General features: G+C 35.0%; 1 protein-coding gene across 7 annotated transcripts in view; it reads left to right on the top strand.

Moving 5' to 3' along the window:
• Window positions 1–14,601, top strand: part of LOC144968244 (serine/threonine-protein phosphatase 2A 56 kDa regulatory subunit gamma isoform-like) — a 49,378-nt gene that overhangs the window by 2,492 nt on the left and 32,285 nt on the right. For all 7 annotated transcript variants that reach the window (XR_013644552.1, XM_078906425.1, XM_078906398.1 and 4 more), the window contains exons 4-9: window positions 2,493–2,698; window positions 3,640–3,750; window positions 7,209–7,301; window positions 7,463–7,593; window positions 12,447–12,506; window positions 14,337–14,499. Coding sequence is in view for 6 of the 7 variants with exons in the window: in XM_078906425.1 (XP_078762551.1) it covers window positions 2,493–2,698; window positions 3,640–3,750; window positions 7,209–7,301; window positions 7,463–7,593; window positions 12,447–12,506; window positions 14,337–14,499 (764 nt within the window). In the remaining variant the exon portion in view is untranslated. The remainder of the gene's footprint in view (window positions 1–2,492; window positions 2,699–3,639; window positions 3,751–7,208; window positions 7,302–7,462; window positions 7,594–12,446; window positions 12,507–14,336; window positions 14,500–14,601) is intronic.

Below are 14,601 nucleotides of genomic sequence, written 5' to 3'. Positions count from 1 at the left end.
GTAGCTGGGTCTGTTAGATTTGGTGGAAAGTGTTTTGCGATAGACTAGTGTTCTATCCAAAGGGTAGCAAGCAATTGCTACTGTCCAGTTCTCACTATAGAAACCGTGATAAACTTCGGCTCCTCCATGGGCCCGATGGCTGTAAAAGGATTTTTTTTTTTTAGTGGGATGATACTTATTCTTGATGATCAATTGAGACAAGTGAAACAGAATATTCATTATCTGGAAGGATGATTGAAAAGAAGGAGGTTCATTGGCAGTGAGATCAAACCCCCATCAAAGACTTATCTTTACCTACAATAGCCTAAGCATGCCCAATGACATCAATATCAATTGATGGGATTTGTCTATCGGATTTGTAAACTGACCAGTCACACATGGTTAACGCCTGTTGGTAATTGCACACACACATTGATAGAGAGGCAGGGCTTTCTGCCAAAAACTGGACTAGACTGGCAAGCAAGTTATCTACCTGACCTTAATTGGATGTGACAAGCATTTAAAATCGGATTATTATACTTCAAACGTTTGCTCACTGCATTGAACTGGAGTAGGTGGACAGACTGTATGTCAGTGTGGTGTTTAAATCATGAATCCTCTGTTTTGTGATGGCATGTTCCCAGAATGAGTGTTTGGATTGTGGAGTTCTGAAGAGAGACCTGACTGTATTATCATCATAATCATTAAAATAAGTTTGTGGATCTGTGAGGAAAAAGATTTAACTAGTGCAAGAGGGAACAATAAAATGATAAGAGAGGTTCCATGCGAGCTTGATGAAGGTAAATAATGATGCAAATAAGATTTTGACACCGGCCTTATCCCAAAATACCAACATTGATATGGTTGGTCACATATGTCAAACTTTCTTGCATGTACCTTAGTAAGAGTGAAAGATTATAATGGAAGAAAGAAAAGTGTGAGGTTACAGATGAAAGGTATAATTGTAAGGGTAGGAATTCCAAAACATTGGTATCACCATAAACCTTATTACTTGCAGTTTTGTGAGAAAGGCAATATAAGTGGTAAATGGTAGCAGGTATTCTTATTTTAACGGAACTAGCATTAACATCACAACTAAAATAATTAAGAGCATTGATAAACCACCATTACAATGTTATCATCACCACCAGTAGCAGCAGTCAATACCATCATCACTGCTAAGTCAGTACCATTAAAACACTCAGCCACCATGACCGTCAAATATTATTCGCCTGCTTGTTTCCAGGGATTATTCATGATATATGACAATGTACCTTTTAAAGGAAGTAAGAGTTGACAAGGATAGGGAGTGACAGAGGATGACTATTTGTTTAATTTGCGCTGGGATATTTTTTCTTCTGCCACCAATGGTTGGGCTGGGAGAAATGAGTTAAATTTCTTTTTCTTTATTTGTCCCATACACATTATTTCTTCTGTTGGTTGTGAGGAGGTGCATGAGAAGCACATTGGAGATTTGAACCTTACCACGGGGATGTTCAGGGATATTAATTGTAAGCCATTTTCTATACGTGGTCTTCTTCTTCTTTCCTTCTTCTTCTTCTTCTTCTTCTTCTTCTTCTTCTTCTTCTTCTTCTTCTTCTTTCTTCTTCTTCTTTCTTCTTCTTCTTCTTCTTCTTCTTCTTCTTCTTCTTCTTCTTCTTCTTCTTCTTCTTCTTCTTCTTCTTCCATTAGTATTATTACAGTGGTCTCCGTTTATAAGCACAGTCCTTGGGAGTCGAGCAGAGAGTTGTTATAAACAGATTTCAGATTTTTTTGCTAAGTCTATGGTCAATGTTCATATTACAGTAAAAATTATTTTTTTCTCTGAGTTTTAAAATGTATGAATAATGGTATGCAGCCTGTTGCAAGTTTGAAACTGCCATTGGCCCATTAAAAATTCATTTATTTTTTTTTTAATTATTTTATTTAAAGGGTAAACAAATCCTTTTTTTATACCCAATATGTCACAGCTTTACTGCTGTGGGTCAGTGATGCCCTTTTAAAACTAGCTTTTAGAAATTTTATGGCTGACCTTGTTCGGTATTACTGAGTTGCTTATTTTTAAATATGAAAGTATTTGTTGTTTAAAGGCAACAGTTCAGGGGAAGCTAAATGAATGTGTATCCTTTTTCATAAGTTCCCTTTGTCTTACTTTTTCTTGGGTGCTCTTTAATTGTAATTCTAGAAATTTTTTACTATTCCACTTTTTTCCTCTTTACTGGTGCTAATATAATTTAAATGTGTTGCAAGCACCGTAAACCCCTTAAAACATAAAAACAAAACTTTACTCAGTTGGTAATATCTGGATTGACAAAAAAGAAGGTGTCATATCTTGTCCTACATGTTAAGGGTTTCTGTTGTATTGGATCCTCCTGTAACTTGTAAAACACATTTGGTTGATATTATGCTAAGTAAAAGCTAAATTTATTTTTTTTATTTAAAAAAAAAAAGAGTACCCAACAGTAGTGATGATATTGTCCATTAACAAGTTCTTTTTTTGATGTTTTATTCAGATGCAACTCCAGCAGAAAGAGAAGAGTTATTCATCCAAAAGATTCATCAGTGTTGTGTTCTTTTTGACTTTGTGCAAGACCCTTTAAGTGATCTGAAATGGAAAGAAGTGAAAAGGGCGGCACTGAACGAAATGGTAGAATATGTAACTCAGAACAGAGGTGTGATTACGGAAGCCATTTATCCTGAAGCAATTCATATGGTCAGTGTAAGTATATGTCGTTCCGATGACTTCCTAGGTGATTGTTTGGGCAGAACTGGTCTGCTTTATTCAACATGGTATATTGAAGGTTTTGATTGAGTGGGAATTTTATTTTACTGTTATATAAATTCTAAGATTAGTAATATTACTTTTAATTCTTCATCAATCATTAAAGAGGAACTTGTTAGCAGCTAACAAAATAGCCGAAAATGAATGGTTGTGACATTTTCCATTTATCATTGCTATGTAGACCAATTGCATTTTGATCTTAGCCATTTAGCTTATATTTGATTAAAAAGAAAACAAGATCATTTAAATTTCTTAAATTCATTACATTAAATTCTAAGATTTTTACATATTGAACATCAAAACATCTAAATTTCTTTTTGTAAGAATGACAAAGACTGGTGTTTGGTATTTAATAGCTTTGGAAAGTTACAGTTACAGTAGTTTTGTGAATAACTTTTGCCACTTTTGATTTTATTGGTATTGGTATGTTTTTGTGAAGGAATGTTTTGAAAATTAAAAAAAATTGTCTTTACTTCTGCTCTTAATGTCATACCATACTAATGTTCTTGTTTACTACTATGTCCTTTCAAATTCAGAACAACAAAATTTTTTATATTTTTCAGTTTTGTCCCGGAAGTCTCACATGAGTGTTGATTTATTTCATTAAAAAAAAAAATTTTTAAATCCGGTTTCCTAGCTCTTTCAAAATTTCAGTTTGTTTCTCCATTTAGGATGAAAATTAAAACTATTTGTCATAAAAAGTTTCATACAGGCCATACCTGTTTCAAAGTAAATAATTATGTTTCGGAATTGGAGCTTATCCGAGCAAATGCTTTTGAATAAAACTTGGACATCCCAAATACTTAAATAATATTTCCTTTTTCTTCTGGGATATTTTCTCATTCTTATCTTTTTTTAAAAAAATTTTTTTTTTTTAGTTTTCAGGCAACTTGTTTAGAACTTTACCTCCGTCCTCAAACCCAAGTGGCGCTGAGTTTGACCCAGAAGAAGATGAACCAACTCTCGAGGCAGCATGGCCCCACCTACAGGTGGGACATAATTTTAATTTTTATACCATACATATTGCAGTGCTGAGTGAAACACAATTCTGTGCTGGAGGTTGTTAAGTCTTGCTATTTAGTTGGATATAAAAGAAAAATTTTGAGCTCCTGCATTTGAATGTTTGTACCTTTAGTTCACAATGCCGCCTCACAACCCCAGGAGTGCGCATTAAGAACAAGTTTGAAATTTCAAGACAGGGTTTCTAGACTATTATTATGATACTCCTTCAATGACCTCACCTGTATTATTTCTTAGTAAAATGTATTATTATTTACAATGTTTAATTCTTGAACTTATTGATTTGACATCAAGAATTATCATTGTGATCATTATATTATTCAGTGATGATAATCTTCCGTGGAATTCCGGGATTTTAGGATTTTTTTCTGAAATTTTCAGCTGTTTTTGCCGTTTCAGCTAAGTGGTAGTTAAGCTGAAAAATCACCATGATGTGTTTTGACACCTCTGCTCAGCTGCATGATTTTTGGTGACACTCCCATGCCCATAATGTTAGTCTAGACAAATTTGCGCCAAATGTGAAAAGTGGCAAAATACCCATGATGGCCTTGGATGGAAGGGGATGGAGCAAATGGGTGTTAATATTTTTGTACCCTTAAGCTTTGTACTCTTTTATAGTATTTTGTTTGTTTGTTTGTTTGTTCTGAATTCAATTGAATTAATTACAACTTATGTCTAATTACCAATAATAATAAAAAAAGAATCAATCAGTGGTCTCTCTCTCTCTCTCTCTCTCTCTCTCTCTCTCTCTCTCTCTCTCTCTCTCTCTCTCTCTCTCTCTCTCTCTCTCTCTCTCTTTCTCTCTCTCTCTCTTCCATATTTTTTTCTCAGCCAACCTTCTAACTTCATATTATTATGCTAATAGATATCACTTGGTAATGGAGAGATAATGTAATAGTAAGTTAGGCTGATCGATTTAAGTAACTTTTTAAAGGCTTAATTTAAATTCGCTCTTTTGATGGAATATGTTTTGCAATTGATTTAAGATTCTTGTTTATAAACTGCATAACTACAAGGTTGCTACTAGCTTGGTTTGTAATTTAAAAAACAAATACCTCCTTTTGGCCAAAAGTTTATCATAATCTCTTGATATAGTGGGCAGCATTATGGGGCTCTAATATGTTTAATTGGAAATGACAATTCGTTAAATTATATTTACTAAAAGTCAATTTGTACAATGATCAGAGAAGATGTGTTTTAGAAGTTAACTATGAATAGCTATTTTATTTTTGAATTAGATTTGGGCTTGACAGACGGGCCGATAGATTTTCCTCCTTTTTGACAAATTGTCATTATCATCACTGATTATTACGTGTCAAAATATATTTTTAGTAAAACAAGATCATCATTGCCTTTCTCACCCTGGGTCAGGGTATAGTCCACAGACAAACAGTTTCCATCACTCTCTATCTTGAGCTAACTTTTTTATCTTGTTCCATGTATTATCACTTCTCTGTTTATCAGCTTCTTAAATATTCTCCATGTTCCCCTTGATCTTTTGCCCTGAGGGTTCCAGTCCAATTCTTTCTTTGTTATAGTGAAAGACCAGCAATGTGACCAGACTTTTACCAACCTTTGTGATCTCAGACAAAGCGTTGTTAAACAATCTTGTTAAACAATCCCCAGAGAATGCTAAGTCGTGGAGACCTGTAAATTCTCAGTCAATTAACTGAAATCAGTCAATTCATCAAATTCAAATATTTTTTAAAAAGGGAATAAAGAAAGAATTCATGAATCGTAGTCGATTGACTGTAAAGTTAACTTGGAATGTTCCACAGCCCCACGCATAGCTCATGGGCCGTTTATATTAAGGGGCGGTTTGGGTCTAATTATTAGGAAAATCCTTCAAAATTTTGATTTTGAGATTTTGGTGGAAAATGATATTTTATTATCTTAGAAATAATATTATTGAAGTCCAAATTCTTAAAGTAGACTATAAAGGCACGAAATACACAGTCGAACATGGTACAGGTAGTAAGAAATGTGTGAAAAACGGGAAGCCATTTTGCTATTTTCTCAATATGTCATTTTTCTAAGGATATGGGAAACTGTGTCAAACGTTTCTCAGAATCTATTCAATGAAATTGTCTGAAAATTTCCACAGTTATCACAGATATAATGTATTATGTCACCATAGAGAGATTTTTTTGATAAGATTCGTGAATTTTAAATTATAATCCTAAATCTGAATTTTTTACATCAATTTTGTCATAACATTTTGATTCTCAACTTTGTAATGATCTAATAAAAATTCCATAAGCTAAAGCCGTAAAATCTCTCTATGGTGACACGCTATGGTACAATGTTGACAAGAGGGAAGAATATGGAGGTCATTCCTTCATTAGCTTTTGTGGAACGTTTGCCACAAGATTGTTATATTTTTTCATGTCAGACCCCCAAATTAGATCGCAAAATGGGTATCAACACAGATAATTAAAATTTGTCACCATAAATGTTGTTTTTTAACCTATATTGATGATACAGAATGATTAAAACCGCCCAATAAAGGTAATTAAATTTTTTTTAGAAAAGACCCAAACCGCCCCTTAATGGTGGATATATATTGCCAAGGCTAAGCGACGCTTTTTAGAATTGCCGTGTCTGAACACACCCCAGTGTATTTTCACACAGCCTTCGTGAAATTATTTTTTCACTTTCGAAACCTGTCGTAGCCAATTTTAACTGAGCCGCCGAGCGATAAATTTCACTGTTTCGTCTAAGCCAAAATTGACCACATTTACTTGAAGGACAGGAAAAGTATGAGAAAGAAAAATTCGAAACACAGAAAGTTCGTTATGTAGACACCTTCAAATTCAAATCGAAAGTTAAATGATTGCTACAAGCACATCTCGATTACCTCATGTTGTAAACAAACTCGTTGACCGTTTCTAAGTTTCTTCACTGATTGGGTACAAATTACAAGGAACAATGGTAAGTAGCCTAATTAATTCCCTCACAATTTAGTTTTCTGCCATTGCTTTGCTCAAGTGAGCTTGCTGTTTACCTTTCATTTTGATTCTTTGGATTTTACCGCTACGACGAATTACGAAGAGTTTCAGTTTCAGTCAATTTTTATAGAGCTCATTTACAGGTCAAGTCGTGGTTGACAACTTTATATAATGCAATCAAGATGTAGCGATTAAGCGGAGCGATTATATAGAGAAAAAAACGGGAATGTGTAGCGTATATATTGTGTACTGTTGGCTACTGTCTCTATTTAATTTTGGCAGTGTGCATTTGTGTGTGTGTGTGTTCCTATTATTCCCTCCCTCATTTGACTTTCCAAACATGGCAGCCCCGGGTACAGTTTGGGATAGTTGCTATTGCTTAATGTCTTGTTTTACATTATTATTTTCATTCTATTTTGCTGCTAAGGAAGGTAATGTCAGTCTAACTGCATTTTTTTCTTTCTTTAATCTTCTTTTAGCTTGTATATGAATTCTTCTTGAGGTTTTTGGAGTCTCCAGACTTTCAACCCAATACGGCCAAGCGATATATAGACCAAAAGTTTGTATTGCAGGTAAGATTGTACATGAATCAATATGAAAACAGTTTAAATTATAGAACTATTTACACTTCCTTAGCTCATTCTGTACTTGATTTCTTTTTCTTAATCAATGCCATTAAATTGTACTTATTGTGACAAAGTTAATTATAATATAGAATCAATATTTATTTCAGCTACTTGACTTGTTTGATAGTGAAGATCCCCGTGAACGAGATTTCCTAAAAACCATCCTCCATCGTATATATGGTAAATTTTTGGGACTTCGGGCATATATCAGGAAACACATCAACAATATTTTTTACAGGTGAGTACTGTAAATGTGGACATCTGACAAAATCCGTCGCATGGTGAAAAACTTTGAATCCAATATTAAGTATCAGAACAAAGTGCATTTGAATTTTGTTATTATCGTAATGTGGGTCCATGTTATTCACATTTGAAACAGAGGGTTGTCAAAAAATTTAAAACAGACAAAATTAATGTTAAGACATGTATGATTATTGCAAATTATTTAAAACACAATTACATTATCATCAAAATAGGACTTGCATCCACATTTCATGGTCAAAAATAATAAAATAAAGCCTTTGGTAACCCAAACCAAATATTTTGAACTTATTTCCCCCCTTCATCACTCCCCAACATGGTACTTTTGGAGCAGGAGGCGGTGTGTGTGCCGCTTCTTCCTCACTGTCCTATGTCAATTGCTCTCTAATTACTTTAGGGTTAGGTTGCCAATGGAATAACATAGTCCTGAACTCTTTCATCAATGAAAGGTCCTATTTCATTTTACAGTTCCCATCTCTTTGCATTTAATCCATTGGGATGATTGACAGATGGCATTTTGTCTCTCGGTGGAGGCAAGAGAACAGCCTCCTTAACCCATTGCTTGACAGAATGCCCGATTGCAACCGCTGATTTCCAACCCCGACCATGGCAGAATGCCCGATTGTGACCGGTGACTCCCCATATCTAGTGCTTTGTTTTGAAGCTGTTTTTGGTCTGGGAAAATACATTACTTTATAAAAAATGTGAATTTCCGAAAAGATGAGAAGAATAAAAGTGAAAGTAAAATTTTTACCGTGTCCGATTTTGACAATTGTTAGCAAGGTTACGATTTTTTCACTTTGGTCCAAAATACGAAGTGAAAAACAAAAAATTGGCCTTTGATTTTCTAAATTCTTTTGTTCTTCAGACGATGTTGGTAGTGATGCTGGTGATGAATCGGACATTGAATTTAATTTTGTAATGGAAGAGACATCATTAGAATCTGATATTGATGAAAATAGTGATCCAGAAGCAACCCCAGAGTTGTCAGGACTCAGATGCCCTGAATAAACAATGTCAAACTAGAGGATTTTTCTGCCTTTTCGGGCCAAACATATATGTGTTTCTTGGTATCAAACTGTAGATAAATTGTTCCTCTATCTAACACAATTTGAAATATGAAAATCCCACTAATAGAGATGGCACAATAATTTTTTTTTGTGCTTGATGTGTTGTAAATTTTCTGGCAAGAGTTATCTCCTTGTCCTTGATTGTTGAGATTAAACTTCCTGAGATTGGGCTTTCAAGCAATGGGTTAAATTCAAGGACTCCTTGATTTTGATATTACTGAGAAAATCTCCTTGAAAACTCAATGAATTTTAGGAGAAAACCCCTTGAATTTTGTGAGATTACCACTACTACAACAACATTATCATCAGTACAACCATCACCACATCATCATCACTACCACATCTACTACAACAATCACCATCCTTACCACCATTACTAGGGTAGAGTCGGGGAACTTCGCCACCCTGCGGTCACTCCACTTCTTTCGCTTATTTCAGTCTCAAGATGTCAATTTTCTTAAAATAGAAATTGGTCATCAATACAATCAGCCAATCAGTGATAAGATTTTATTAGACTTGTTCCAGTATTTCAATTCGTAATACGTTATTTTCGCATTTAAAAGTTGTTAGGCTCGTCGGTGAAATTCGCCATAGTTCGGGGAAATTCGCCACCACTGTCGGGGAAATTCGCCGTTCGATTTTAACACTTTTTTATCGTGAATTTTATGTACTTTTTAGATATTATTTTGTTTTCTCATGTTTATTTGTGATTTAATTTGTAGTAATTACTATATTTTATTTATTTACAGTGGCAAAAAAAAACTAAAAATATTCAATGACCAACGGCAAGTTTTATAAATGACGATATGATACTATGATAGAAGGCGAAAACATGACAAAATATCTTTTCTTGTGTTTTGCTGAACCATCCTATCATATTACACTTAATTTTTTGCTTCCATTTTGGGTTTTCTTTGAAGTTCTCACGATTTTATTCTACCAATATATAAAAAACTGCTTCATTATAGTAAAGAGTTCATTAAGTCCAGTTAAGTTACTAATAATCATTACTATCCTCATTATAGTAAATGTTATGCACTATGAACGCTACCTAGACACTGCATCACCAATCTATTAATCAGGCCTGTAAATTCTCAGCCATTTGGCTGATTTCAGACTTTTGCATGATTTTCCAGAAACAGACTTTTAATCTCAGCCTTGATACCTATTTTTGTTATTTTGAACGCAAAACAAACGAATCCCCCCACCCCGTTTAGTTCTCATCTTATTTCGTTTTATTTTCTCTCTATTGTTCTATATTACAATATATTGCCATACGTCATATCGGGAAAACCCGAAAATAAGTTAATTTCGTTCCCTGGATTTTACCGTTCGTGATCTCGTGCTGAACCACGGAAGCTGATCTACTGGTCTGAAATCAGCTAATATTTTATTATAGTTATAGAGTGGCTGATTTCGCTGGGATTTCAGCCACTGTGACCTCACCAGGCCATAACCCGACTCGGCCAAGGTTGCGCATTGAATCATGGGACGGTGTGAAAGTGAGAGTTGCGGTTCCGGTAAAACTTTGTTTACAAACATTTCCAAGTAATCCTGCCCAGTTTTTGACTTTATCCATCTTTGATGATCAGAATTTCATTCTAAAGGAGTAAGCTCACAACTATATCGTTCTATTATCTTACAATTTTCAAGTGTTTATACATTGATACGATCTTTATTCATTAAAATGCCTGAGACTTTCGTCGACCGCAATGCCGATATCGACGCGTCTGTGCGAAACCGTTTTAAGTGGTCGTGGCTTGAAGAGAAGGATTTGCAAGGGAATTTTCTTTCGGATTACATAAGAAAAATTCCTGGAGCTGGACTTTGTTATTGTTTAATTTGTAAACGGCGTCTGAGTTACGGTGGTAGAGGCAAAGCATACCTTACTCGCCATGCCCAATCTTCGTATCACAAGCTTGTCTTTGATGAAATGAAATATAGATATTCGTTATGAACTCTGTATCATTATCTAATCAATACATCCATTTTATATAAATCAGCAGGATTTTATGTTACGTTTTTTTTTTTGTTTTTTTTTTTTTTTTGGGGGGGGGGGGGGGGGGTCATGCGAACATATGGCTGACATTTATCAGCCTTTTCGCAAATTGTGCATTTACAGGCCTGTTAAATAATTATCGGTCAAAATATCATCAATGCCCCCTTTAAACATTTAATTAATAATATTTCGACAAAACAGTGCGACAAATGTCCCCAATTAGAATGGCGAATTTCCCCGAAAGCAGTGATATCATTGGGACCCCCAAATAAAAAATAAATGAATATTTTTAACCATTGCGAATGATGGGAACATCAAAAATAATGTTTAAATCATACAATATCAAAATAACAGGTTGTAGAGTAAGGATCTAAGCTGAAAAAACGCTTAAAATGACGAGTGAAAGTAGGAATTTGGCATGGCGGGTGTTGGATTTCGGACGAATCAGGCGCACAGAACGACAGACACGCTATGACGTTGAATGACACGATTGTGTCATGATATTTATGTACTAAATGCTGATTGGTGGATTAAAAACAATAGATGAAAATAGCATCAAAGTGATGATGTGACACTTGGACTTGTCCAATAATAGGTAAGAGGGGTTATTTGCATTTAAAGAGAGGGGTGTGAGAAGTGGCGAATTTCCCCGACTCACCCTACAACCACCACCACATCACTTTCTCTTCTATTACTACTACTATAACCACCACATCACCATTCAAATGGCAGCATTTGAATGCCATGAAATTTATTTTTCAATGGAATGCATTAATAGCTTCAGCTAAGGAAGGAAAGTGAACTTAAGGCCTTACACTGTTGTGGAAGCAGCAGTTAAGAATTTGAGTTGGCCCCACTAGCGGAGAAACTTAGTGTGGAAGGGATGATTTGTTGTTTTAATCCTTGAATTTAAAAATTCACCTTGAAAACTCCTTGAATTTCAAAATAGAATTGCTGTAGTAGCCATGAGAGAGGCAGTCATTAACTTGAACAAATTACTCTACTTTTTCAATTGAATATTTCCTTTTGTCAACTGTGAGATGACAGTTGCAAGGTAAACCAAACAGTCCATTTTTGTTCATCTCTACATGCACTTCACTACTCCAAAACACCCGTCACAGTAAAAGGTTAATCTGTGATGGTAAGACTTCACAACAAATACCCAACAGACCACACTTCCTTGACATTTGAAGCAAATGGGACCTGGCAGGATCAGATTTTTTTTATCCGTCACATCCTTTTAGGGGTGACTTCTCTGGATAAATCCTGTTAATGATTATACTCGTCATCTATAAGGGAAGACAAAAGCAGAACACAAATGATTAATCCATAGCAGCCAACTGTCCCAATTTGGCAATCTGGAGAAAAAGAATAGATTTTTTAAATATTGGACTGTTTCTATGTAAGGAATTAACTTTGGCATGTCTCAGGGATTTTTGTAATAGCTTGTATTCCTGAACACTGACTTGCATTTCAACTATTATTCTTCCTTTTTTTCTTTTTTTTTTTCTCTCAAATATGAATTACAGTCAAGTCCTGATATTGCTATTATGATTATCAGTTTTCTGCAATTGAAAATAAAATTATTTATTATGTGAATTTTTTTTCTCATCAAAGCTAATGACAAATGAAGAATTAGGGTTTTGTTCAATAATCTTTACATGACGTCTCAGTTCCTATTTTGTTTGTGCTTTCTGTTTTTAATGAATCTAAAAAAAATTCTTGATTTTGTTACCTGATATTGGTTCTTATTATTTTCAGCTTTGTATATGAAACAGAAAGGCATAATGGAATAGCAGAACTGTTAGAAATATTAGGAAGGTAAGTAAACTATTTAAAAAAATAAAAATTGTAAGCTTTTTCTAGTTTACAACAATTTTGAGCATTTATAGTGTAATGTTGGCATTTAAACATACTCAAATTGCTTTACAGTGGATCCCCAGACAACAGCAACACTTAACAAATTGGATAAGTCATGGTGCCTGTCAGGAGATATTACATTTTTTTAAAGACAGAGACAATACTATTAACAGCCAGGTACTAATTTATACCCGAGTGTGGTGAGACTCAATTTTGTACCACTCGGAGCAGGACTCTAACCCAGGACCTACTGAGTGTCATACAACTGGACCACAAAGCCACACAATTTATTTTAGAAAGTGCAATTCGCTCATTGCTTATATAAGCCGATATAATCAATTTGTTTTTGCTTATGTTGACTATTCTAGAAAGTCACTGTTGAACCTTTTATCGTTTGTTTTTGTAAATTGTTACCAGCTGTTATTTTTAATTAAATTGAGCTTTATATAGCGCAATATCCACTAAATGTGCTCAAAACGCGTTACAAGGGGTCCCTGGTCAACGGCAACATTTAACATGTAGGACGGGACATGACGCCTGTTAGGCGATATTACAATTTTTCGGACAAAGACAACGCTGTTAACAGCTAGGTAATCATTTTACACATGAGTACGGTGAGAGAATGCGAGTAAAGAGCCTTTTCCAAGGACTCAACTATGCGCCGACGCGAGGCTCGAACCCAGGACCTTCTGATCCCAAAGCGAGTGTCATACCACTAGTCCAAATAGCCGCACAATTAAATTTATTAATTAAAAAAAAAATTATTTAATTATTTAATTGCGAGTCGGCTATAGTATATATTGTCACCACGTTATATTTGTCGTCAATTTGACGTAAAATGAATAAGATGAATAACCTTCATCATCATCATCATCATCATCATTGCCTTTTTCACCCTGGGTCAGGGTATAGGCCACAGACAAACAGTTCCATCCTTCTCTATCCTGAGCTAACTTTTAAAAAAAAAATCTCATTCCATGTCTTATCACTTCTCTGTATATCAGCTTCTTTAATTCTTCTCCATGTTCCTCGTGGCCTTCCCCTTGATCTTCTGCCCTGATGGTTCCAGTCCAATACTTTGTTATATTGGAGTCATTCTTTCTAAGGGTGTGTCCAATCCACCTCCATCGTCTTTTTCCTATTTCCTCTCCCACCGGTTTCTGCTGTGTTTTTTTCCATACTTCTTCATTTTTAATTCTATCCATCCATTTTATTCTGAGTAGCTTACGCATGTACCTGTTTTACGAAAATCTGTACCCTCCTTGTACACGCCTGTGATGTATTCCAAGTTTCACATCCATACTGTAGGACAGACTTCACGTTTGAGTTGATAAGTCTTTGCTTTAGTCAGAGGGAGATATCTTTAGTTCTTCAAACTCTGTTCAAGGATGTGAATGCAGCCTGTGCCTTTCCTATCCGTGCTTTCACCTCTGCTTCCGTGCTTCCATCTTTGTCGATTATACTCCCGAGATAGCAGAAAGTTTATATATCTTCAAGTTCCTGATCTTTTACTTTGATCTGCTCCCTTTGACGCTTACCTATCCTCAAGACCTTTGACTTTGTAGGGTGAATTCTTAGACCAATTGATTCCGAGAGGCTGTTTATAATTGTGGTTTTTGTTTGCATCTGGTCTTGGGTGTGGGACAGAAGACCCAGATCATCTGCAAAATCCAGATCATCCAACAGGGGGTCCACTATATCCCATTTCTTCGCCCTTTGGAGGTTTCCTTCATTAGCCAATCAATGGTATGAATAACCTTAGCATTTGTTTTTTCCCTACTTTTTCTCCAGTATTATCAATGGATTTGCATTACCCTTGAAGGAAGAACACAAGATATTTTTGTTGAAAGTGTTGCTTCCCTTGCATAAAGTGAAGTCTCTTAGTGTATATCATCCTCAACTAGCCTATTGTGTTGTACAGTTTTTGGAAAAGGATCCAAGTCTAACAGAGCAGGTAATGATCTTTGATCTTTGGTTGACTCTCTGACATATTATTATTATTATATAGATATAGCTTTTATGTTAAGCCAACAACATGTATATCTATAAGTTGTAT

The sequence above is a fragment of the Berghia stephanieae genome, chromosome 1 (genome assembly GCF_034508935.2).
Source record: "Berghia stephanieae isolate SIO BIC M18660-M18661 chromosome 1, UCSD_Bste_1.3, whole genome shotgun sequence".
Lineage (NCBI taxonomy): Eukaryota > Metazoa > Mollusca > Gastropoda > Nudibranchia > Aeolidiidae > Berghia > Berghia stephanieae.
Note: the sequence above shows the minus strand (reverse complement) of the source record. Positions and strands in the feature narration are given on the sequence as shown.